This window comes from Xenopus tropicalis, chromosome 4 (assembly GCF_000004195.4).
Source record: "Xenopus tropicalis strain Nigerian chromosome 4, UCB_Xtro_10.0, whole genome shotgun sequence".
In the NCBI taxonomy this organism is placed as follows: Eukaryota; Metazoa; Chordata; class Amphibia; order Anura; family Pipidae; genus Xenopus; species Xenopus tropicalis.
This window is the reverse complement of record NC_030680.2, coordinates 36,670,944-36,694,373: the sequence shown is the minus strand read 5'-3', so window position 1 is coordinate 36,694,373 and position 23,430 is coordinate 36,670,944. Positions and strand designations below refer to the sequence as shown.

Genomic DNA, 23,430 nt, shown 5'->3' with positions numbered 1-23,430 from the left:
CTCCAGATGTAGATTTTGATGGAAAGGTGAAAGGTCCCAAATTTAAGATGCCTTCTATGCCCAAGGTCTCCATGCCTGATGTAGGCTTAAATGTAAAAGGGCCTAAACTAGAGGGAGATTTGAAAGGACCCAAAATTGATATGAAAGGGCCAGAGGTTGATGTAGCAGTTCCAGATGTTGAGCTGGAGGGGCCAGAAGGAAAACTAAAAATGCCAAAATTTAAAATGCCTAAGTTTGGTATTCCTGGCTCAAATGTGGATGTTAAAGATGTAGATATTAAACTTCCCAAAGGAGAAATAGATGTATCAGTACCAAAGATGGACATCGGTGCCCCAGAGTTGGACTTTCAATGCCCAGAGGGAAAAGTAAAAGGTTCCAAATTTAAGATGCCTTCACTGCATATGCCTGATATAGACTTCAATCTTAAAGGTCCCAAACTGGAAGGTGATTTAAAAGGCCCCAAAGTTGACATGAAGGCTCCAGAAGTTAATCTTGAGGCTCCAGATGTAGATTTTGATGGAAAGGTGAAAGGTCCCAAATTTAAGATGCCTTCTATGCCCAAGGTCTCCATGTCTGATGTAGGCTTAAATGTAAAAGGGCCTAAAGTAGAGGGAGAATTGAAAGGACCCAAAATTGATATGAAAGGGCCAGAGGTTGATGTAGCAATTCCAGATGTTGAGCTGGAGGGGCCAGAAGGGAAACTGAAAATGCCTAAATTTAAAATGCCTAAGTTTGGGTTTTCTGGCTCAAAAGTGGATAGTAAAGATGTAGATATTAAACTTCCAGAAAGAGAAATAGATGTATCAGGGCCAAAGGTGGACATCAGTGCTCCTGACCTGAACATGGAATGCCCAGAGGGAAAAGTGAAAGGTCCCAAATTTAAAATGCCGTCACTGCATATGCCTGATATAGACCTCAATCTTAAAGGTCCTAAAGTGGAAGGTGATTTAAAAGGCCCCAAAGTTGACATCAAAGCTCCAGAAGTAAATCTTGAGGCCCCAGATGTAGATATTGATGGAAAGGTGAAAGGTTCTAAATTTAAGATGCCGTCACTGCATATGCCTGATATAGACTTAAATCTTAAAGGTCCCAAAATGGAAGGTGACTTAAAAGGCCCCAAAGTTGACATCAAAGCAATAGAAGCTAATCTTGAGGCTCCAGATATAGATATTGATGGAAAAGTGAAAGGTTCCAAATTTAAGATGCCTTCACTGCATATGCCTGATATAGACTTCAATCTTAAAGGTCCTAAAGTGGAAGGTGATTTAAAAGGCCCCAAAGTTGACTTCAAGGTTCCTGAAGTTAACCTTGAGGCTCCAGATGTTGATGGAAAGGTGAAAGGTCCTAAATTTAAGATGCCTTCACTGCATATGCCTGATATAGACTTAAATCTTAAAGGTCCTAAAGTGGAAGGTGATTTAAAAGGCCCCAAAGTTGACATCAAGGCTCCAGAAGTAAATCTTGAGGCTCCAGATGTAGATGTTGATGGAAAGGTGAAAGGTCTCAAATTTAAGATGCCTTCTATGCCCAAGGTCTCCATGCCTGATGTAGGCTTAAATGTAAAAGGGCCTAAAGTAGAGGGAGAACTGAAAGGACCCAAAATTGATATGAAAGGGCCAGAGGTTGATGTAGCAATTCCAGATGTTGAGCTGGAGGGGCCAGAAGGGAAACTGAAAATGCCTAAATTTAAAATGCCTAAGTTTGGGTTTTCTGGCTCAAAAGTGGATGGTAAAGAAATAGATATTAAACTTCCAGAAGGAGAAATAGATTTATCAGGACCAAAGCTTGACATCAGTGCCCCAGAGTTAGACATAGAATGCCCAGAGGGAAAAGTGAAGGGTTCCAAATTTAAAATGCCGTCACTGCATATGCCTGATATAGACTTCAATCTTAAAGGTCCCAAACTGGAAGGTGACTTAAAAAGCCCAAAAGTTGACATCAAGGCACCAGAAGTTAATCTTGAGGCTCCAGCTGTAGATATTGATGGTAAGGTGAAAGGTTCTAAATTTAAGATGCCATCACTGCATATGCCTGATATAGACTTCAATCTTAAAGGTCCTAAAGTGGAAGGTGATTTAAAAGGCCCCAAAGTTGACATCAGGGCTCCAGAAGTAAATCTTGAGGCTCCAGATGTAGATATTGATGGAAAGGTGAAAGGTCCCAAATTTAAGATGCCTTCTATGCCCAAGGTCTCCATGCCTGATCTAGGCTTAAATGTAAAAGGGCCTAAAGTAGAGGGAGAATTGAAAGGACCCAAAATTGACATGAAAGGGCCAGAGGTTGATGTAGCAATTCCAGATGTTGAGCTGGAGGGACCAGAAGGGAAATTGAAAATGCCTAAATTTAAAATGCCTAAGTTTGGGTTTTCTGGCTCAAAAGTGGATGGTAAAGAAATAGATATTAAACTTCCAGAAGGAGAAATAGATTTATCAGGACCAAAGCTTGACATCAGTGCCCCAGAGTTAGACATAGAATGCCCAGAGGGAAAAGTGAAGGGTTCCAAATTTAAAATGCCGTCACTGCATATGCCTGATATAGACTTCAATCTTAAAGGTCCCAAACTGGAAGGTGACTTAAAAAGCCCAAAAGTTGACATCAAGGCACCAGAAGTTAATCTTGAGGCTCCAGCTGTAGATATTGATGGTAAGGTGAAAGGTTCTAAATTTAAGATGCCATCACTGCATATGCCTGATATAGACTTCAATCTTAAAGGTCCTAAAGTGGAAGGTGATTTAAAAGGCCCCAAAGTTGACATCAGGGCTCCAGAAGTAAATTTTGAGGCTCCAGATGTAGATATTGATGGAAAGGTGAAAGGTCCCAAATTTAAGATGCCTTCTATGCCCAAGGTCTCCATGCCTGATCTAGGCTTAAATGTAAAAGGGCCTAAAGTAGAGGGAGAATTGAAAGGACCCAAAATTGACATGAAAGGGCCAGAGGTCGATGTAGAAATTCCGGATGTTGAGCTGGAGGGACCTGAAGGGAAATTGAAAATGCCTAAATTTAAAATGCCTAAGTTTGGGTTTTCTGGCTCAAAAGTAGATGGAAAAGATGTAGATATTAAACTTCCAGAAGGAGAAATAGATTTATCAGCTCCAAAGGTAGACATCAGTGCCCCTGAGTTAGACATAGAATGTCCAGAAGGAAAAGTGAAAGGTCCCAAATTTAAGATGCCGTCACTCCATATGCCTGATATAGACTTCAATCTTAAAGGTCCCAAACTTGATGGTGATTTAAAAGGCCCCAAAGTTGACATTAAGGCTCCTGAAGTTAACTTTGAGGCTCCAGATGTTGATGGAAAGGTGAAAGGTTCCAAATTTAAAATGCCGTCACTGCATATGCCTGATATAGACTTCAATCTTAAAGGTCCTAAAGTGGAAGGTGATTTAAAAGGCCCCAAAGTTGACATCAAGGCTCCAGAAGTAAATCTTGAGGCTCCAGATGTAGATGTTGATGGAAAGGTGAAAGGTCCCAAATTTAAGATGCCTTCTATGCCCAAGGTCTCCATGCCTGATGTAGGCTTAAATGTAAAAGGGCCTAAAGTAGAGGGAGAACTGAAAGGACCCAAAATTGATATGAAAGGGCCAGAGGTTGATGTAGCAATTCCAGATGTTGAGCTGGAGGGGCCAGAAGGGAAACTGAAAATGCCTAAATTTAAAATGCCTAAGTTTGGGTTTTCTGGCTCAAAAGTGGATGGTAAAGAAATAGATATTAAACTTCCAGAAGGAGAAATAGATGTATCAGGACCAAAGCTTGACATCAGTGTCCCAGAGTTAGACATAGAATGCCCAGAGGGAAAAGTGAAGGGTTCCAAATTTAAAATGCCATCACTGCATATGCCTGATATAGACTTCAATCTTAAAGGTCCCAAACTGGAAGGTGACTTAAAAAGCCCCAAAGTTGACATCAAGGCACCAGAAGTTAATCTTGAGGCTCCAGCTGTAGATATTGATGGAAAGGTGAAAGGTTCCAAATTTAAAATGCCGTCACTGCATATGCCTGATCTAGACTTCAATCTTAAAGGTCCTAAAGTGGAAGGTGATTTAAAAGGCCCCAAAGTTGACATCAGTGCTCCAGATGTAGATATTGATGGAAAGGTGAAAGGTTCCAAATTTAAAATGCCGTCACTGCATATGCCTGATATAGACTTCAATCTTAAAGGTCCTAAAGTGGAAGGTGATTTAAAAGGCCCCAAAGTTGACATCAATGCTCCAGAAGTAAAGCTTGAGGGTCCAGATGTAGATATTGATGGAAAGGTGAAAGGTTCCAAATTTAAAATGCCGTCACTGCATATGCCTGATCTAGACTTCAATCTTAAAGGTCCTAAAGTGGAAGGTGATTTAAAAGGCCCCAAAGTTGACATCAGTGCTCCAGATGTAGATATTGATGGAAAGGTGAAAGGTTCCAAATTTAAAATGCCGTCACTGCATATGCCTGATATAGACTTCAATCTTAAAGGTCCTAAAGTGGAAGGTGATTTAAAAGGCCCCAAAGTTGACATCAATGCTCCAGAAGTAAAGCTTGAGGGTCCAGATGTAGATATTGATGGAAAGGTGAAAGGTTCCAAATTTAAAATGCCGTCACTGCATATGCCTGATCTAGACTTCAATCTTAAAGGTCCTAAAGTGGAAGGTGATTTTAAAGGCCCCAAAGTTGACATCAGTGCTCCAGATGTAGATATTGATGGAAAGGTGAAAGGTTCCAAATTTAAAATGCCGTCACTGCATATGCCTGATATAGACTTCAATCTTAAAGGTCCTAAAGTGGAAGGTGATTTAAAAGGCCCCAAAGTTGACATCAGTGCTCCAGAAGTAAATCTTGAGGCTCCAGATGTAGATGTTGATGGAAAGGTGAAAGGTCCTAAATTTAAGATGCCCTCTATGCCCAAGGTCTCCATGCCTGATGTAGGCTTAAATGTAAAAGGTCCTAAAGTAGAGGGAGAACTGAAAGGCCCCAAAATTGATATGAAAGGGCCAGAGGTTGATGTAGCAATTCCAGATGTTGAGCTGGAGGGGCCAGAAGGGAAACTGAAAATGCCTAAATTTAAAATGCCTAAGTTTGGGTTTTCTGGCTCAAAATTGGATGGTAAAGATATAGATATTAAACTTCCAGAAGGAGAAATAGATTTATCAGCACCAAAGGTAGACATCAGTGCCCCAGAGTTAGACATAGAATGTCCAGAAGGAAAAGTGAAAGGTCCCAAATTTAAGATGCCTTCACTGCATATGCCTGATATAGACTTCAATCTTAAAGGTCCCAAACTGGAAGGTGATCTAAAAGGCCCCAAAGTTGACATCAAGGCTCCTGAAGTTAACTTTGAGGCTCCAGATGTTGATGGAAAGGTGAAAGGTTCCAAATTTAAAATGCCGTCACTGCATATGCCTGATATAGACTTCAATCTTAAAGGTCCTAAAGTGGAAGGTGATTTAAAAGGCCCCAAAGTTGACATCAAGGCTCCAGAAGTAAATCTTGAGGCTCCAGATGTAGATGTTGATGGAAAGGTGAAAGGTCCTAAATTTAAGATGCCCTCTATGCCCAAGGTCTCCATGCCTGATGTAGGCTTAAATGTAAAAGGTCCTAAAGTAGAGGGAGAACTGAAAGGACCCAAAATTGATATGAAAGGGCCAGAGGTTGATGTAGCAATTCCAGATGTTGAGCTGGAGGGGCCAGAAGGGAAACTGAAAATGCCTAAATTTAAAATGCCTAAGTTTGGGTTTTCTGGCTCAAAAGTGGATGGTAAAGATATAGATATTAAACTTCCAGAAGGAGAAATAGATTTATCAGCACCAAAGGTAGACATCAGTGCCCCAGAGTTAGACATAGAGTGTCCAGAAGGAAAAGTGAAAGGTCCCAAATTTAAGATGCCTTCACTGCATATGCCTGATATAGACTTCAATCTTAAAGGTCCCAAACTGGAAGGTGATCTAAAAGGCCCCAAAGTTGACATCAAGGCTCCTGAAGTTAACCTTGAGGCTCCAGATGTTGATGGAAAGGTGAAAGGTCCCAAATTTAAGATGCCTTCTGTGCCCAAGGTTTCTATGCCTGATCTAGGTTTAAATGTAAAAGGGCCTAAAGTAGAGGGAGAATTGAAAGGACCCAATATTGATATGAAAGGGCCAGAGGTTGATGTAGCAGTTCCAGATGTTGAGCTGGAGGGACCAGAAGGGAAACTGAAAATGCCTAAATTTAAAATGCCATCAGTGAATGTTAATTTACCTAAAGTGCCAGATGTTGATTTCAATATAAAATCCCCAAAGTGGAAGGGAGGGGCAGATATTTCAGGACCCAAATTGGAAGGAGATGTGAGGGGGCTAGATGTTGAAATAAAAAGTCCAGAAATTGATATTGATGTTCCTGATTTAGATATAGGTGGGCCAGAAGCTAAAGTTAAAAATAAAAAATCTAGATTTCATATGCCAAAGTTTGGTTTCTCAAGCTCCAAAGCAGAAGCCCCAGATGTAGATGTTAAACTACCAAAAACCAACCTGAATGTTTCAGGTCCGAAAGTTAACATCGACACACCAACACTTGATATTGAGGGTCCAGAAGCAAAAGTCAAGGGGACAAAATTTAAAATGCCTTCAATTCCAAAAATGTCCATACCTGATGTTGATCTAAATATTAAAAGTCCCAAGTGGAAAGGAACAGATATTTCAGGACCTAAAATTGAAGGAGAGTTAAAGGGTCCTGAAATAGATATTAAAGCGCCAAAGGTTGAGCTTGATTCACCTACTTTAGATATAGAAAGTCCTGAAGGAAAAGGGAAGCTAAAAATGCCAAAATTTAAGATGCCTAAGTTTGGGTTTTCTGGCTCAAAAGTGGAGGGTAAAGATGTAGATATTACACTTCCAGAAGGAGAGATGGATGTATCAGGACCAAAGGTGGACATCAGTGCCCCTGATTTAGACATAGAATGCCCAGAGGGAAAAGTAAAAGGTCCCAAATTTAAAATGCCATCACTTCATATGCCTGATTTAGACTTCAATCTTAAAGGTCCTAAAGTGGAAGGTGATTTAAAAGGCCCCAAAGTTGACATCAATGCACCAGAAGTAAATCTTGAGGCTCCAGATATAGGTATTGATGGAAATGTGAAAGGTTCCAAATTCAAGATGCCGTCACTGCATATGCCTGATATAGACTTCAATCTTAAAGGTCCTAAAGTGGAAGGTGATTTAAAAGGCCCCAAAGTTGACATCAATGCTCCAGAAGTAAATCTTGAGGCTCCAGATGTAGATATTGATGGAAAGGTGAAAGGTTCCAAATTTAAAATGCCGTCACTGCATATGCCTGATATAGACTTCAATCTTAAAGGACCTAAAGTCGAAGGTGATTTAAAAGGCCCTAAAGTTGACATCAATGCTCCAGAAGTAAATCTTGAGGCTCCAGATGTAGATATTGATGGAAAGGTGAAAGGTTCCAAATTTAAAATGCCGTCACTGCATATGCCTGATATAGACTTCAATCTTAAAGGTCCTAAAGTGGAAGGTGATTTAAAAGGCCCCAAAGTTGACATCAATGCTCCAGAAGTAAATCTTGAGGCTCTGGATGTAGATATTGATGGAAAGGTGAAAGGTCCCAAATTTAAGATGCCTTCAGTGCCCAAGGTCTCCATGCCTGATCTAGGCTTTAATATAAAAGGGCCTAAAATGGAGGGAGAATTGAAAGGACCCAATATTGATATGAAAGGGCCAGAGGCTGAAGTAGCAATTCCAGATGTTGAGCTAGAGGGGCCAGAAGGGAGACTGAAAATGCCAAAATTTAAAATGCCCAAGTTTGGGTTTTCCGGCCTAAAAGCAGATGGTAAAGATGTAGACATTTCACTTCCAGAAGGAGAAATAGATATATCAGGACCAAAGGTAGACATCAGTGCCCCTAAGTTAGACATAGAATGTCCAGAGGGAAAAGTGAAAGGTCCCAAATTTAAAATGCCATCACTGCATATGCCTGATATAGACTTAAATCTTAAAGGTCCTAAAGTGGAAGGTGATTTAAAGGGCCCCAAAGTTGACATCAATGCTCCAGAAATAAATCTTGAGGCTCCAGATGTAGATATTGATGGTAAGGTGAAAGGTTCTAAATTTAAGATGCCATCACTGCATATGCCTGATTTAGACTTCAATCTTAAAGGTCCTAAAATGGAAGGTGATTTAAAAGGCCCCAAAGTTGACATCAAGGCTCCAAAAGTAAATCTTGAGGCTCCAGATGTAGATTTTGATGGAAAGGTGAAAGGTCCCAAATTTAAGATGCCTTCTATGCCCAAAGTGTCCATGCCTGATCTAGGCTTAAATATAAAAGGGCCTAAAATGGAAGGAGAATTGAAAGGACCCAAAATTGATATGAAAGGGCCAGAGGTTGATGTGGCAATTCCAGATGTTGAGCTTGAGGGGCCAGAAGGAAAAATGAAAATGCCTAAATTTAAAATGCCCAAGTTTGGGTTTTCTGGCTCAAAAGTGGATGGTAAAGAAATAGATATTAAACTTCCAGAAGGAGAAATAGATGTATCAGGGCCAAAGGTGGACATCAGTGCTCCTGACCTGAACATGGAATGCCCAGAGGGAAAAGTGAAAGGTCCCAAATTTAAAATGCCGTCACTGCATATGCCTGATATAGACCTCAATCTTAAAGGTCCTAAAGTGGAAGGTGATTCAAAAGGCCCCAAAGTTGACATCAAAGCTCCAGAAGTAAATCTTGAGGCCCCAGATGTAGATATTGATGGAAAGGTGAAAGGTTCTAAATTTAAGATGCCGTCACTGCATATGCCTGATCTAGACTTCAATCTTAAAGGTCCTAAAGTGGAAGGTGATTTAAAAGGCCCCAAAGTTGACATCAATGCTCCAGAAGTAAATCTTGAGGCTCCAGATGTAGATATTGATGGTAAGGTGAAAGGTTCTAAATTTAAGATGCCGTCACTGCATATGCCTGATTTAGACTTCAATCTTAAAGGTCCTAAAGTGGAAGGTGATTTAAAAGGCCCCAAAGTTGACATCAATGCTCCAGAAGTAAATCTTGAGGCTCCAGATGTAGATATTGATGGTAAGGTGAAAGGTTCTAAATTTAAGATGCCGTCACTGCATATGCCTGATTTAGACTTCAATCTTAAAGGTCCTAAAGTGGAAGGTGATTTAAAAGGCCCCAAAGTTGAGATCAAGGCTCCAAAAGTAAATCTTGAGGCTCCAGATGTAGATGTTGATGGAAAGGTGAAAGGTCCCAAATTTGAGATGCCTTCTATGCCCAAGGTCTCTATGCCTGATCTAGGCTTAAATATAAAAGGGCCTAAAATGGAGGGAGAATTGAAAGGACCCAAAATTGATATGAAAGGGCCAGAGTTTGATGTAGCAATTCCAGATGTTGAGCTTGAGGGGCCAGAAGGAAAACTGAAAATGCCAAAATTTAAAATGCCTAAGTTTGGGTTTTCTGGTCTAAAAGCAGATGGTAAAGATGTAGATATTTCACTTCCAGAAGGAGAAATAGATATATCAGGACCAAAGGTAGACATCAGTGCCCCTGAGTTAGACATAGAATGCCCAGAGGGAAAAGTGAAAGGTCCCAAATTTAAGATGCCATCACTGCATATGCCTGATATAGACTTCAATCTTAAAGGTCCCAAACTGGAAGGTGACTTAAAAGGTCCAAAAGTTGACATCCAGGCACCAGATGTTAATCTTGAGGCTCCAGATGTAGATATAGATGGAAAGGTGAAAGGTCCCAAATTTAAGATGCCTTCTATGCCCAAGGTCTCCATGCCTGATCTAGGCTTAAATATAAAAGGGCCTAAAATGGAGGGAGAATTGAAAGGACCCAACATTGATATGAAAGGGCCAGAGGTTGATGTAGCAATTCCAGATGTTGAGCTTGAGGGGCCAGAAGGAAAACTTAAAATGCCAAAATTTAAAATGCCTAAGTTTGGGTTTTCTGGTCTAAAAGCAGATGGTAAAGATGTAGATATTTCACTTCCAGAAGGAGAAATAGATATATCAGGACCAAAGGTAGACATCAGTGCTCCTGAGTTAGACATAGAATGCCCAGAGGGAAGAGTGAAAGGTCCCAAATTTAAGATGCCTTCACTGCATATGCCTGATATAGACTTCAATCTTAAAGGTCCCAAACTGGAAGGTGATTTAAAAGCCCCCAAAGTTGACATCAAGGCTCCTGAAGTTAACCTTGAGGCTCCAGATGTAGATTTTGATGGAAAAATAAAAGGTCCGAAATTTAAAATGCCCTCGATAGGCGTAAGTTTACCAAAAGTTTCTATTCCTGAGACTGATCATAATGTAAAAGGACCAAAATTTAAGGGTGATATAGACTTACCAGAGGTAAATTTGGAAGCCGACTTAAAGCCTACTAAAGTTAAAACGAAAGATCCTGAAGTTAAGTTCCCAAGCTCAGGTGTGTCTGTTGAGGTTCCAGATTCGAAAATCAAGGGCCCAAAGTTTAAACTGCCCTCTTGGGGATTTTCTAAACCTAGTAATTCTGGCACAGAAATTGACATGAAAGGACCTAAGATCAAAGGTGATGTTGATCTTTCTGTTTCCAAAGGAAGTAGTCTGAAAGGCTCTGATTTAACAGTTAGTGGCCCTAATATAGACCTTGAAATGCCCGAGGGTAAAGTGAAAAAATCTAAATTTAAATTTCCTAAATTTAATTTTTCAAGCCCCAAAGCACAAATACCAGAAACAGATGTAAAGATTGCAAACACAGACTTAGAAGTAAGTTCTCCTAAGTTCAAAATGCCATCATTAAATATAAAAAGTCCAAAAGTTTCCATGCCAGATGTTGAATTAAACTTAAAAGGCCCAAAGATTAAAGGAGACATGGATGTCATGGTTCCAAAAGTTGAAGGTGATATTAAAGATCTGAAAGCTGATATTCATTGTCCAGAGGTTGATCTTAATGCACCAGAAGTTAACATTGATGGTAAAGTAAAAGGCCACAAATTTAAAATGCCTTCAGTGCATGTGCCTGAAGTGTCCATGCCTGATTTCGGCTTAAATGTAAAAGGGCCTAAAGTAGAGGGAGAACTGAAAGGACCCAAAATTGATATGAAAGGGCCAGAGGTTGATGTGGCAATTCCAGATGTTGAGCTTGAGGGGCCAGAAGGAAAACTGAAAATGCCTAAATTTAAAATGCCTACGTTTGGGTTTTCTGGCTCAAAAGTGAAGGGTAAAGATATAGATATTGCACTTCCAGAAGGAGAAATAGACGTATCCGTACCAAAGCTGGACATCAGTGCCCCAGAGTTAGACATAGAATGCCCAGAGGGAAAAGTGAAAGGTCCCAATTTTAAAATGCCATCACTGCATATGCCTGATATAGACTTCAATCTTAAAGGTCCTAAAGTGGAAGGTGATTTAAAAGGCCCCAAAGTTGACATAAGTGCTCCAGATGTAGATATTGATGGAAAGGTGAAAGGTTCCAAATTTAAAATGCCGTCACTGCATATGCCTGATATAGACTTCAATCTTAAAGGTCCTAAAGTGGAAGGTGATTTAAAAGGCCCCAAAGTTGACATCAATGCTCCAGAAGTAAAGCTTGAGGGTCCAGATGTAGATATTGATGGAAAGGTGAAAGGTTCCAAATTTAAAATGCCGTCACTGCATATGCCTGATCTAGACTTCAATCTTAAAGGTCCTAAAGTGGAAGGTGATTTAAAAGGCCCCAAAGTTGACATCAGTGCTCCAGATGTAGATATTGATGGAAAGGTGAAAGGTTCCAAATTTAAAATGCCGTCACTGCATATGCCTGATATAGACTTCAATCTTAAAGGTCCTAAAGTGGAAGGTGATTTAAAAGGCCCCAAAGTTGACATCAGTGCTCCAGAAGTAAATCTTGAGGCTCCAGATGTAGATATTGATGGAAAGGTGAAAGGTTCCAAATTTAAAATGCCGTCACTGCATATGCCTGATCTAGACTTCAATCTTAAAGGTCCTAAAGTGGAAGGTGATTTAAAAGGCCCCAAAGTTGACATCAGTGCTCCAGATGTAGATATTGATGGAAAGGTGAAAGGTTCCAAATTTAAAATGCCGTCACTGCATATGCCTGATCTAGACTTCAATCTTAAAGGTCCTAAAGTGGAAGGTGATTTAAAAGGCCCCAAAGTTGACATCAGTGCTCCAGAAGTAAATCTTGAGGCTCCAGATGTAGATATTGATGGAAAGGTGAAAGGTTCCAAATTTAAAATGCCGTCACTGCATATGCCTGATATAGACTTCAATCTTAAAGGTCCTAAAGTGGAAGGTGATTTAAAAGGCCCCAAAGTTGACATCAGTGCTCCAGAAGTAAATCTTGAGGCTCCAGATGTAGATATTGATGGAAAGGTGAAAGGTTCCAAATTTAAAATGCCGTCACTGCATATGCCTGATCTAGACTTCAATCTTAAAGGTCCTAAAGTGGAAGGTGATTTAAAAGGCCCAAAAGTTGACATTAATGCTCCAGAAGTAAATCTTGAGGCTCCAGATGTAGATGGAAAGGTGAAAGGTCCCAAATTTAAGATGCCTTCTATGCCCAAGGTCTCCATGCCTGATCTAGGCTTAAACGTAAAAGGGCCTAAAGTAGAGGGAGAATTGAAAGGACCCAAAATTGACATGAAAGGGCCAGAGGTCGATGTAGAAATTCCAGATGTTGAGCTAGAGGGGCCAGAAGGAAAACTGAAAATGCCTAAATTTAAAATGCCTACGTTTGGGTTTTCCGGCCCAAAAGTGAAGGGTAAAGATATAGATATTGCACTTCCAGAAGGAGAAATAGATGTATCAGGACCAAAGCTTGACATCAGTGCCCCAGAGTTAGACATAGAATGCCCAGAGGGAAAAGTGAAAGGTCCCAAATTTAAAATGCCATCACTGCATATGCCTGATATAGACTTCAATCTTAAAGGTCCTAAAGTGGAAGGTGATTTAAAAGGCCCCAAAGCTGACATCAGGGCTCCAGAAGTAAATCTTGAGGCTCCAGATGTAGATATTGATGGAAAGGTGAAAGGTTCCAAATTTAAGATGCCATCACTGCATATGCCTGATTTAGACTTTAATCTTAAAGGTCCTAAAGTGGAAGGTGATTTAAAAGGCCCCAAAGTTGACATCAGGGCTCCAGAAGTAAATCTTGAGGCTCCAGATGTAGATATTGATGGAAAGGTGAAAGGTTCCAAATTTAAGATGCCATCACTGCATATGCCTGATTTAGACTTTAATCTTAAAGGTCCTAAAGTGGAAGGTGATTTAAAAGGCCCCAAAGTTGACATCAGGGCTCCAGAAGTAAATCTTGAGGCTCCAGATGTAGATATTGATGGAAAGGTGAAAGGTTCCAAATTTAAGATGCCGTCACTGCATATGCCTGATATAGACTTCAATCTTAAAGGTCCTAAAGTGGAAGGTGATTTAAAAGGCCCCAAAGTTGACATCAGGGCTCCAGAAGTAAATCTTGAGGCTCCAGATGTAGATATTGATGGAAAGGTGAAAGGTTCCAAATTTAAGATGCCATCACTGCATATGCCTGATTTAGACTTTAATCTTAAAGGTCCTAAAGTGGAAGGTGATTTAAAAGGCCCCAAAGTTGACATCAGGGCTCCAGAAGTAAATCTTGAGGCTCCAGATGTAGATATTGATGGAAAGGTGAAAGGTTCCAAATTTAAGATGCCATCACTGCATATGCCTGATTTAGACTTTAATCTTAAAGGTCCTAAAGTGGAAGGTGATTTAAAAGGCCCCAAAGTTGACATCAGGGCTCCAGAAATAAATCTTGAGGCTCCAGATGTAGATATTGATGGAAAGGTGAAAGGTTCCAAATTTAAGATGCCATCACTGCATATGCCTGATTTAGACTTCAATTTTAAAGGTCCTAAAGTGGAAGGTGATTTAAAAGGTCCCAAAGTTGATTTCAAGGCTCCAGAAGTAAATCTTGAGGCTCCAGATGTAGATATTGATGGAAAGGTGAAAGGTTCCAAATTTAAGATGCCGTCACTGCATATGCCTGATCTAGACTTCAATCTTAAAGGTCCTAAAGTGGAAGGTGATTTAAAAGGCCCTAAAGTTGATATCAAGGCTCCAGAAGTAAATCTTGAGGCTCCAGATGTAGATGTTGATGGAAAGGTGAAAGGTCCCAAATTTCAGATGCCTTCTATGCCCAAGGTCTCCATGCCTGATCTAGGCTTAAATATAAAAGGGCCTAAAATGGAGGGAGAATTTAAAGGACCCAAAATTGATATGAAAGGGCCACAGGTTGATGTAGCAATTCCAGATGTTGAGCTGGAGGGGCCAGAAGGGAAACTGAAAATGCCAAAATTTAAAATGCCTAAATTTGGGTTTTCTGGCTCAAAAGTAGATGGTAAAGATGTAGATATTAAACTTCCCGAAGGAGAAATAGATGTATCAGGGCCAAAGGTGGACATCAGTGCCCCAGAGTTAGACATAGAATGCCCAGAGGGAAAATTGAAAGGTTCTAAATTTAAGATGCCTTCACTGCATATGCCTGATATAGACTTAAATCTTAAAAGTCCCAAACTGGAAGGTGACTTAAAAGACCCCAAAGTTGACATCAAGGCTCCAGAAATTAATCTTGAGGCTCCAGATGTAGATATGGATGGAAAGGTGAAAGGTCCGAAATTTAAGATGCCTTCTGTACCCAAGGTATCTATGCCTGATCTAGGCCTAAATGTAAAAGGGCCTAAAGTAGAGGGAGAATTGAAAGGACCCAAAATTGATATGAAAGGGCCAGAGGTTGATGTAGCAATTCCAGATGTTGAGCTCGAGGGGCCAGAAGGGAAACTAAAAATGCCAAAATTTAAAATGCCTAAGTTTGGGTTTTCTGGCTCAAAAGTGGATGGTAAAGATGTAGATATTGAACTTCCAGAAGCTGATCTGAGTGCTTCGGGACCAAAGGTCGACATCAGTGCACCAAAGTTTAATATTAAAGGTTTAGAAGGGAAGGTGAAAGGTCCCAAAGTTGAGATGCCTTCGGTGAATCTAGCCACGCATGATGTACACTTAAATTTGAAAGGCCCTAAACTAGAAGGTCAAGGCATTGACCCAAAAGGTCCAGAAGGAAACATTGACATTGCTATTCCTAAAACAGGATTAGACATTAAGGCACCAGATGTCAGTCTTCCAAGTACAGGATTGGATATTGAGGGCCCTGAAGGAAATTTTAAAATGCCTAAGGTAAAGAAACCAAAATTTGGTTTTGGAATGAAATCCCCTAAAGCAGATATTAATGTACCAGCAGTAGATATCGGCACACCAGATGTTGAAGTAAATGCAGAAATGCCTGAAATAGGTGTTGCAGGTAAGGGAAAGAAAGGCAAGTTAAAAATGCCCAAAATTCACATGAGTGGCCCAAAAATCAAAGGCAAGAAAGGTGGTTTTGATGTGAACACTCCAGAATTAGATAGTGAGGTATCCATGAAAACTCCCAATGCCGACATAAGCATATCCGGCGGAGATGCAACCATAAAATCAGATATTGGCATAAAGGGAACGAAAACTCGCAAACCCCTTTTTGGCAAAATTCATTTCCCTGATGTTGAATTTGACATAAAATCACCAAAACTAAAGGGAGATGCATCCCTTCCTAGTCCTAAGGCAGACATAAAGACATCAGATTTGCACATAGGAGGTGAAATTAATACACAAGAAGTAGAAGTATCCTCTACAGGTTTAGACATTGGAGAACTTGATGTGAAGAGTAAGAAATCCAAAATCAAACTTCCAGCTTTTAGCATGTCTGGGGCAAAAGTAGAATATGGGCATGATACTTCTCTCCCAAAGGACAGCATAAACGTATCAGGTTTAAAGCTTGAAGGAGATATTAAAGCTTCTGGAACTGATGCAAGTTTAAGGAAACTAGATGCAGACCTCTCTAGTTCCTCTTTTGGGGGAGATCTGAGCCTGGAAGGACCCAAAATTCAAATGCCCTCTGTTAGTATTTTGGATCCAAATGTTTCTTTCCCTGATTCTGATTTAAATGTGACAGGACCAAAGATTGGTTGCGGTTTACGTGTAGCCAGTGACTTTACAAATTCTGATGCTAGTGGATCATTGTTACATGGAGATGCTGCAGGCCTTAAATTCAACATGGGCAAACCAGATATTAATTTAAAAGGGCAAGATCTGAGCTTGAAAGGAAATCTGGAAGGACAGTTTAAAGGACCACAAAGTATAGATGTGGCAGGGGCAAAAGTAGGAGGCTTGGTACAGGGTGGTGTAGATGGTCATTTTGGTGCAAGTGGAATATCAGCAGATACAGAAAGCTCAGCAGTTAAAATTTCATTTCCTCGACTCTTAATGCCTAAGTTTACAGGACCTGAACACCTTGGGAGGGAAATGGGGGTTGACGTAGACTTTCCTAAAGTAGAAACTACAAATTTAAGCCAGGCTGATCATGAATTAGAAGAGGGTGACATAAAAATAAAAAAGTCCAAGATAAAAATGCCTAAATTTAACTTTTCAAAAGCAAAGGGTAAAGGTGAATATAATCTTCCAGATGTCTCAGTGTCTGGATCAAAGGGTGATCTGAAGAGTTCAAAGGCCAGTTTGGGCTCAGCTGAAGGTGCAGTAGGCTCAGCTGGTATGGAGGTAGTAAGTGAAAGGGTCATCTCATCTAGGGAGAAGTCACCAAAATATGAATTTTCTTTATTTACAAGCAAAAAGCCAAGACATAGGTCTTCCTCCATGAGTGAGGAGATAGAGGGAGCTATGCAGTCTTCACCAAGTGGTACACTGGAGCTTGACAGTGGTGGTATGTCGCTGGAAGGTGGAAAGAAAAAGGGGAAACATTCAAAGATCAAATTTGGCACCTTTGGAGGTTTGGGTTCAAAGTCAAAGGGTTCTTATGAGGTCACTTTGAGTGATGATGAAAATGTTCAGGGGAGTGGGGCATCTCTGTCTTCGCGCAAGTCCAGGGTCTCCTCTTCCTCAAGCAATGACAGTGGCACCAAAGCAGGTGTGAAATTGCCAAAGGTTGAATTAACTGTTGCAAAAAAGAAACAGTAGAATGTTTTATTTCCCTTCCTAAAATCATGTATATAAATATATATATCTGTGTGTTTGTACATACATTTTTGAAGCCTTTATATAATGCTAAACTTCTTGACTAAACAGTAGTTGAAATTTTTAGAGCTCACAAAATAAAAAATAAAATAGAAGAATTATCAGCTCTCTAATGAATTCCATACACACTCTAAAGCTTTGCCTGCCAAAGATGCTTCTGCTTCCGAGTCTCTCTGGCAGGTGAGACCATTGATTATTTTGTTATAATAAGTTTGTACATGGAAATATATTTTTCCATATTTTTTAACTTGCTTTTAAAGCTTTATTTTCTTTAAGGGCCTATACAGATTACATACAATCTGATTTATTGAAGACACTGTATCTCTGAGTGAGCCACTGGGAAAGAATCAAAGCAGAATGTAAAGCAGCCGTATTAACTGTTGTTGCAGACATATATACATTTGAATGTTAGATGGTGACTATTTAAAATGTAGGTGCCATTTAAAACATACCAACATGAACATAAAAGTTCTGTAATGATCTCAGACTATTACTGCTGCTTAAAATATGTTGCACTTAGGTTAATGGCACATGGTTCATGTGAATAGGAAACAAGCTATGTATGCTGTCAGGCAAGGATTGCTTAGTAATGCCAAGGTGCCAGTTCCAGTATTTGCATTTGGCAGCTTGTTTACCATTTATATGAATGGGAATCTGCAGCAGGAGAGAAGAGGCTCCTTGACTGGCCATGGTCCATTAACCTAAGGTTTACACATTTTATGGGAGACACTGTGATGTGTCCCAATGCTAAAGCTCATAATGCCTAAATATTTTCAATCTGCTTAGCCCTTTCCCAGTCTGGCTCAATTTGTTATTTGTGATATTTTTGTCATCAACTATCTCAACTGCCGCTTGTTTATGTTCTTCATTATTTAGGGGGTGGTGAGAAGTAACCTTAGCTTACATTTCTGTTAATAAAACAAAAAACACAAGGAAAAAAAAACATTTTAACTTCAAAAATCTGTAAGCACTTTAATGTCCAAAGCATTAAGAAGTGTGAAGCGGTGGATTGTTTCTGAGCAAAATAAAGCTTCTGACCTTTAAAATGTGTCTGTGTGATTAATAACATATAAAGTAATATATTTCATGTGTACAGTATATAACTGATTACTAAAGTCCGCTATAAACTAGGTTTGCCACCTTTTTTTTTTTTTAGAAAAAAAAACAGGCTTCCTATATATAGTATTCTTTCCCTATTATTTCATTGGCATTCAAAATCATTTTTATCGACCAGAACAAGAAAATACAGGCCAGTTGGTTACCCTATTATAAACAAACTTCTCCAAATATTAACACAAACACTAGTAACAACACAGAACATGCCACCTTGTCCATTTAAGGTGTACAAGAGGTGCAAGGGCAATGTGGGTGATTGTGTAAAGGTGACAATACACCGATAAAAGCTGCTAACAGACCAAGTCGGCTAGTTTATGTGGTCCTTATCCTGACTGCCTGTATTCATTCAATGTGACCCAATTGTTTGGCCCAATCAGTTCAATAACAGCACCTCAAGGTGGGCATATCGGGGAAAGATTCCAAGGCAAGGTCTTTCAATCTATGGCCAACTTAAGGCCCATTTTCAGAGGGCACAGCACTTTTGGGGGTGGGTGGAGCGGGGGTTGGTGTGTGGAGAATTATGGGATGCCTCTGCATATAAGCAAGCCTAAACACATTGGTCTCATGTGAGAAGTTATCCCCGGCGGAAGAAGCAGGAGGACAGTAAGGAAACATTCCATGGAACTGAGACAAATTAAATGGGAAAATCAGAGAGGTATAAGTGTTGTAAAGCAGAATATATGGAAAGGGACAAATCATACAGAACAATTAAGCAGCCAGGGGAAGAGGTTAAAGGTGGAAACTTGTAAGTGACTGACTGAAGCAAAAAGATGAGAATGAGGGACCTAATAACTGAAGAGGACATGAGGGCAAACAAAATGGAAGACTCTATACAAGGTAATACAGACAATGATAGGAAAGTATAAATGGTGAAAGCAGAAAAATAAAACAAAAACCAAAGGTAATATTACTTAACATACATTATTTGCTTGTATCTACAATTCTTTGAATATTGAATATATGTAAAGGATCCATGGAGAATGCTAAAATAGATTAATAGTTATGGATTTACCACAAAACACTTGCAACACTGGAATTTGGTGGCCCAATTTTGGCAAGTGCAAATGAATATACTTTCACTAATGAAGAATGAAGATTACATTGTGAGAGCCAACTACATAAATCCCCAGGTTATGTACAGACTCCAAATGAAAATTAGTGGATACGAATTTTCTTGGGTGCCGACTCTGCTTTGGCAAATAAGACCCCTTGGTTGTGTATTATGTGTCATAAGACCCGCAAAAAAACATATATTCTTGGAAAGTACACATTCTGACAAATCCAACATGGGTAAAGAGTCTTTTCAACACCAAAGTACCTCATCAAAGCTTTCCTAAAGTTATTGGTTTTTATGACATTTCAGAAAATCACCTAGAAATGTTGCAATTTCACCTGCAATAATATGACAAATATGTCATATTATTCTGTGCAGTCCAATAACAACTGTAGTGTAGTTGAGCAGTGCAGTAAAGCAGTGGTTAGATCCCCTTTCAGTCTCTCTGCAATTAGTTAGTATGTTCACCCTGTAACTGAAGGAATTCTGATATAACTCCTAAAATTTTCATTTACATAGAAACCCTCACACATTGGGTTTAAAGCACAGCCAGGGCAGAATGCTATTTGGATTCCCAAATGTAGACAGGTTTCACCATTATTGGGGCTTATCAGTGCAATGCAGATTTTTCCAATCAGGAAAAAACATTTTAGTTGGTCTTCATTTTTATGCAGAGCAGAATGATTTCTGGGAAGAATGTCCAGGATTTTCATATACCCTAGGGCAGGGATCCCCAGTCTTTTTTTTTTTTTTAACAATGAGCGACATTCAAATATAAAAAAGTTAGAGCACAACATAAGTATGAAAAAATTGGCTATTGGTAGCCCCTTTGTGGACTGGCTTACAGGAGGCTCTGTCAACATACCTGGTTTGTATGCTACATAACTTGGCCATACACGGTGTGACCCGCTCATTTTGGATTGTTGCCAAACAGGCGGATCATCTCCCAATATTGGGTTAATTTGATTGAAGGACCCAAAACAGCGGCTGAAAACTGCCCGTGTATGGCCACCTTAAAGCTTGGTTTCAAATCAGGAATTCAAAAATAAGTAGAGACTAAGGGGCACATTTACGAATCCACGAACGTCCGAAAAGCGTCCGAATGCGTTTTTTTCGTAATGATCAGTATTCGCGAAAGTCGTAATGGCTATGAAAAAGTTGCGACAATTCACGAAAGTCATAATGGCTATGAAAAAGTTGCGACAATTCACAAAATTTGTAATGGCTATGAAAAAGTCGCGACAATTCACGAAAGTCATAATAGCTTATGAAAAAGTTGCGACAATTCACAAAATTTGTAATGGCTATGAAAAAGGCGCGACAATTCACAAAGATGAAAATAAATATCAGGCAATGTAGAAGTAAACTGATACCACATGAAAACATATCAAAATCTATGGAATATGGTGTAATACTGCAACAGCCCAAGCACCACAAACATATCATGGGGGTCTAAAAAGCTAACTTATGTCAATTTGCAACAGAAAGCAGTGTTTTGCAACAGCACTAGAAGTAAAATATTAGTACTTGCCACCAATGCTGGCCATACCCTACATACCTGTATATTTATACATGACCGCGTGGCTTCACTGTAAATATATATTTGTTAAGTTGCAACATGTTTTTTTAAGCGAATGGTCAGTCTGCTTGCATTTCTTTGGGGGGGGGGGTTCTGAGTAAGGGATTTTTCCATAATTTGTATCAAACATTTAGGCTAGTAAAAGAACAATAAAACATTAAATCTTTTTGCCACCAACATATATTTATATAGTTTAGTTACCAACAACCCTTGTATTATTACTATAGGGAAAAATAAATATAAATTATTTGTTCAGAACCCATTTGAACATTTGGCATAGGAGAGTTGAGTGCAATGTACTGCTGAGTAGCAATTAACAGCACCAGATGTATGTGGAAGTTTTGCAGTGCTATGCTGCTCAAATAAGAATTTTTGAAAGAAAATGGTTATTTTTACAACTTGCACTATGTCGCCACCATGATGGAGTACTTGGAGAAATTTAGGTTCCCAGCACCACTGACAGCATTTACACTCTTACACGCAAGCATTTGCTCATACGAATGCCAGCAGTTAGCTTTTACAGGCCTTGCTGGCATATAGTAACTCATTATGATTAAAACATTGAATATTTATTTTCTTATTTCACAAAAATGTTATTTGTATAATGAAAGAAAATGTAATTGTAAGCAACTTTCATATATACAAGTTCAGCAGGTATCGGGTCTTGTTTAACTTAGTAACCAGTAGCAGTGATTTAATGAGAGGTATATGAATAGGAGAGGAAGTGAACAGATTAAGTAATAAAAAGCAACAATAATAATGAAATTGTAAACTCAAACCCCTTTTGCCTCAGCTAAATTCCAGCTAAACATCCTAGCTCCCTGGAACTGGTTGGACTGGTCCATTGGGATACCAAGAAAACTCCCGGTGGCCTCTTTCCTTGTCATTCCCTATGAGAACAAAGGAAACAAAGAGACTAAGATAATAAAGAGATTAAATAAGCAGAAAAGGAATAATAGTTTAGTGAGTGGGCCCATGGTCAAATGTTTTCTGGTGGGCCCCTGGCATCTCAGTCCAACACTGACCCCATTTGCTTCCTTTAGCCCCTCCTCCATATCTAGTGCCCTGCTGTACCTAATTGCCTGCTAAGATCAGAGCTGGAGTTAAAAGCAGAAGGAGCATGTGCCTAGAGTCACAACACCCAGCACTATTTCAGGGGTCCCAGCCGCCTGAGGTGGCCAAGTTGATGCTGCTTCCCCACAAGGGGGGGCCACATCGCTAGTGCAGAGAATGCAATAGCGCTTTCTGCACTAGAAGAGTTGAAATTCCGACTTAAAAATCTGAATTTTGTCTCTTTCTGAATTTTGGGCTCTTTAAGCTTTTTGCCTCCCCTAGTAACTTGCCTGGCGCTGCCGCCTCAGGTGAGTTTCCTAACTAAGCTAAGAGAAATTGTTGTGGGGCTAGTTGTGGGAAACGGCAGGCTGGAACTGATTGTGTGGGCGGTGTGGGTGGCATGGGCAGCCCTGGGTGATCCAGAATTGGCAGGGCGAGATGCTGGGAGGCAGGGAGAGAGCCAATGGTGCAAGCACATGCATGCCAACCTATATTTAACACGACATGCACGCTAACAGTCTATGTTATGGCAATTTAATCGCATCATGCCGATATAAGCCCACATATAAGGAGTTTATGAGGCTGGGCAATGGTATAGAGCTGTCTAATTAAGTAGTGACAAAGGTGGGATGGTAATATTCCTGCTACCTAATAGCTAATAGCATTTTAATTGCCTTTAAAATCATCAATGGGGTTGTATTCTTTTAGTAACCATAAGGCTAATGCCACACCATGCATATGGCATATATTTTCGGCAAGCCGAAAAACACTTGCCGAAAATATGCGCCATACACTCCTACCTGTGCCTTCACCCGAATGATTGGAATACGCTCAGGTGCAGGCACATGTAGCCGATATCCACCAAAAACGCAAGACTTCATATTTTCGGCAGATATCGGCTACATGTGCCTGCCCCTAAGTGTATTCCATTCATTCAGTGCAGGCACAATGCAGGACAAATTGACAGTTGCGGGGCATATTCTCAGCAAGCGTTTTTTGGCTTGCCGAGAATACGCCTGTGTGGCATTAGTAGTCATTCAATATTATCTGACATAAAATGTACAATGGAGTCCTAAATACCTCAGCAACTGCAGTACTGCAGCATATTCCTTCACTTTTCATATATCTGTTTAAGGTATTGAATTATAGATTGAGTTTCTCAACTCCCCACATGGCAGCAGCGCCCCTGATAGCACCCCACAACCACCACCGTTGTGGCCCTAGGCTCTTGCTTCATTTGCCTACCCCTAGTTCCAGCCCTAACACCAGTGCCCACCCAATACTGCCTTTGCCTCCTGCTGCCTTTCTTGCACACACAGAGCCGATTATGGCCCTAAAATTAGGATGCCATTGCTCTGATTGCTACCCACATAGAGCCATGTTGGTGAATGTCTCCTTCAGTGTTTAGAAGTTATTGGGAAACACTCTATTATTATTAATACCAGCACTGATCCATGCTGGTGAATATTTCATTTAAATCATTGAAAGGGGTGTAACCAGTAATTTTACCAGTACTATTTCTATTTCAAGGGAACCTTCACTGTATTTTGGCAGTACAACATCTGCCAGAAAAGATCATATGCTCATATCAAGCTGGT

At 40.0% G+C, this 23,430-nt stretch overlaps 1 protein-coding gene across 29 annotated transcripts in view; it reads left to right on the top strand.

The window, feature by feature from the left end:
• ahnak (AHNAK nucleoprotein) overlaps positions 1 to 18,076 on the top strand; it is a 49,023-nt gene extending 30,947 nt beyond the window's left edge. For 2 of the 29 annotated variants that reach the window (XM_031900674.1, XM_031900675.1), the window contains exons 6-7: positions 1,854 to 2,150; positions 3,300 to 18,076. In XM_031900674.1, coding sequence (XP_031756534.1) covers positions 1,854 to 2,150; positions 3,300 to 16,973 — 13,971 coding nt within the window. In that variant the 3' untranslated portion in view covers positions 16,974 to 18,076. Of the gene's footprint in view, positions 1 to 33 lie in introns of all 29 variants that reach the window. The other 27 variants (XM_031900669.1, XM_031900677.1, XM_031900672.1 and 24 more) reach the window with 27 other exon arrangements.
• The last annotated feature ends 5,354 nt before the right edge of the window (positions 18,077 to 23,430 follow it).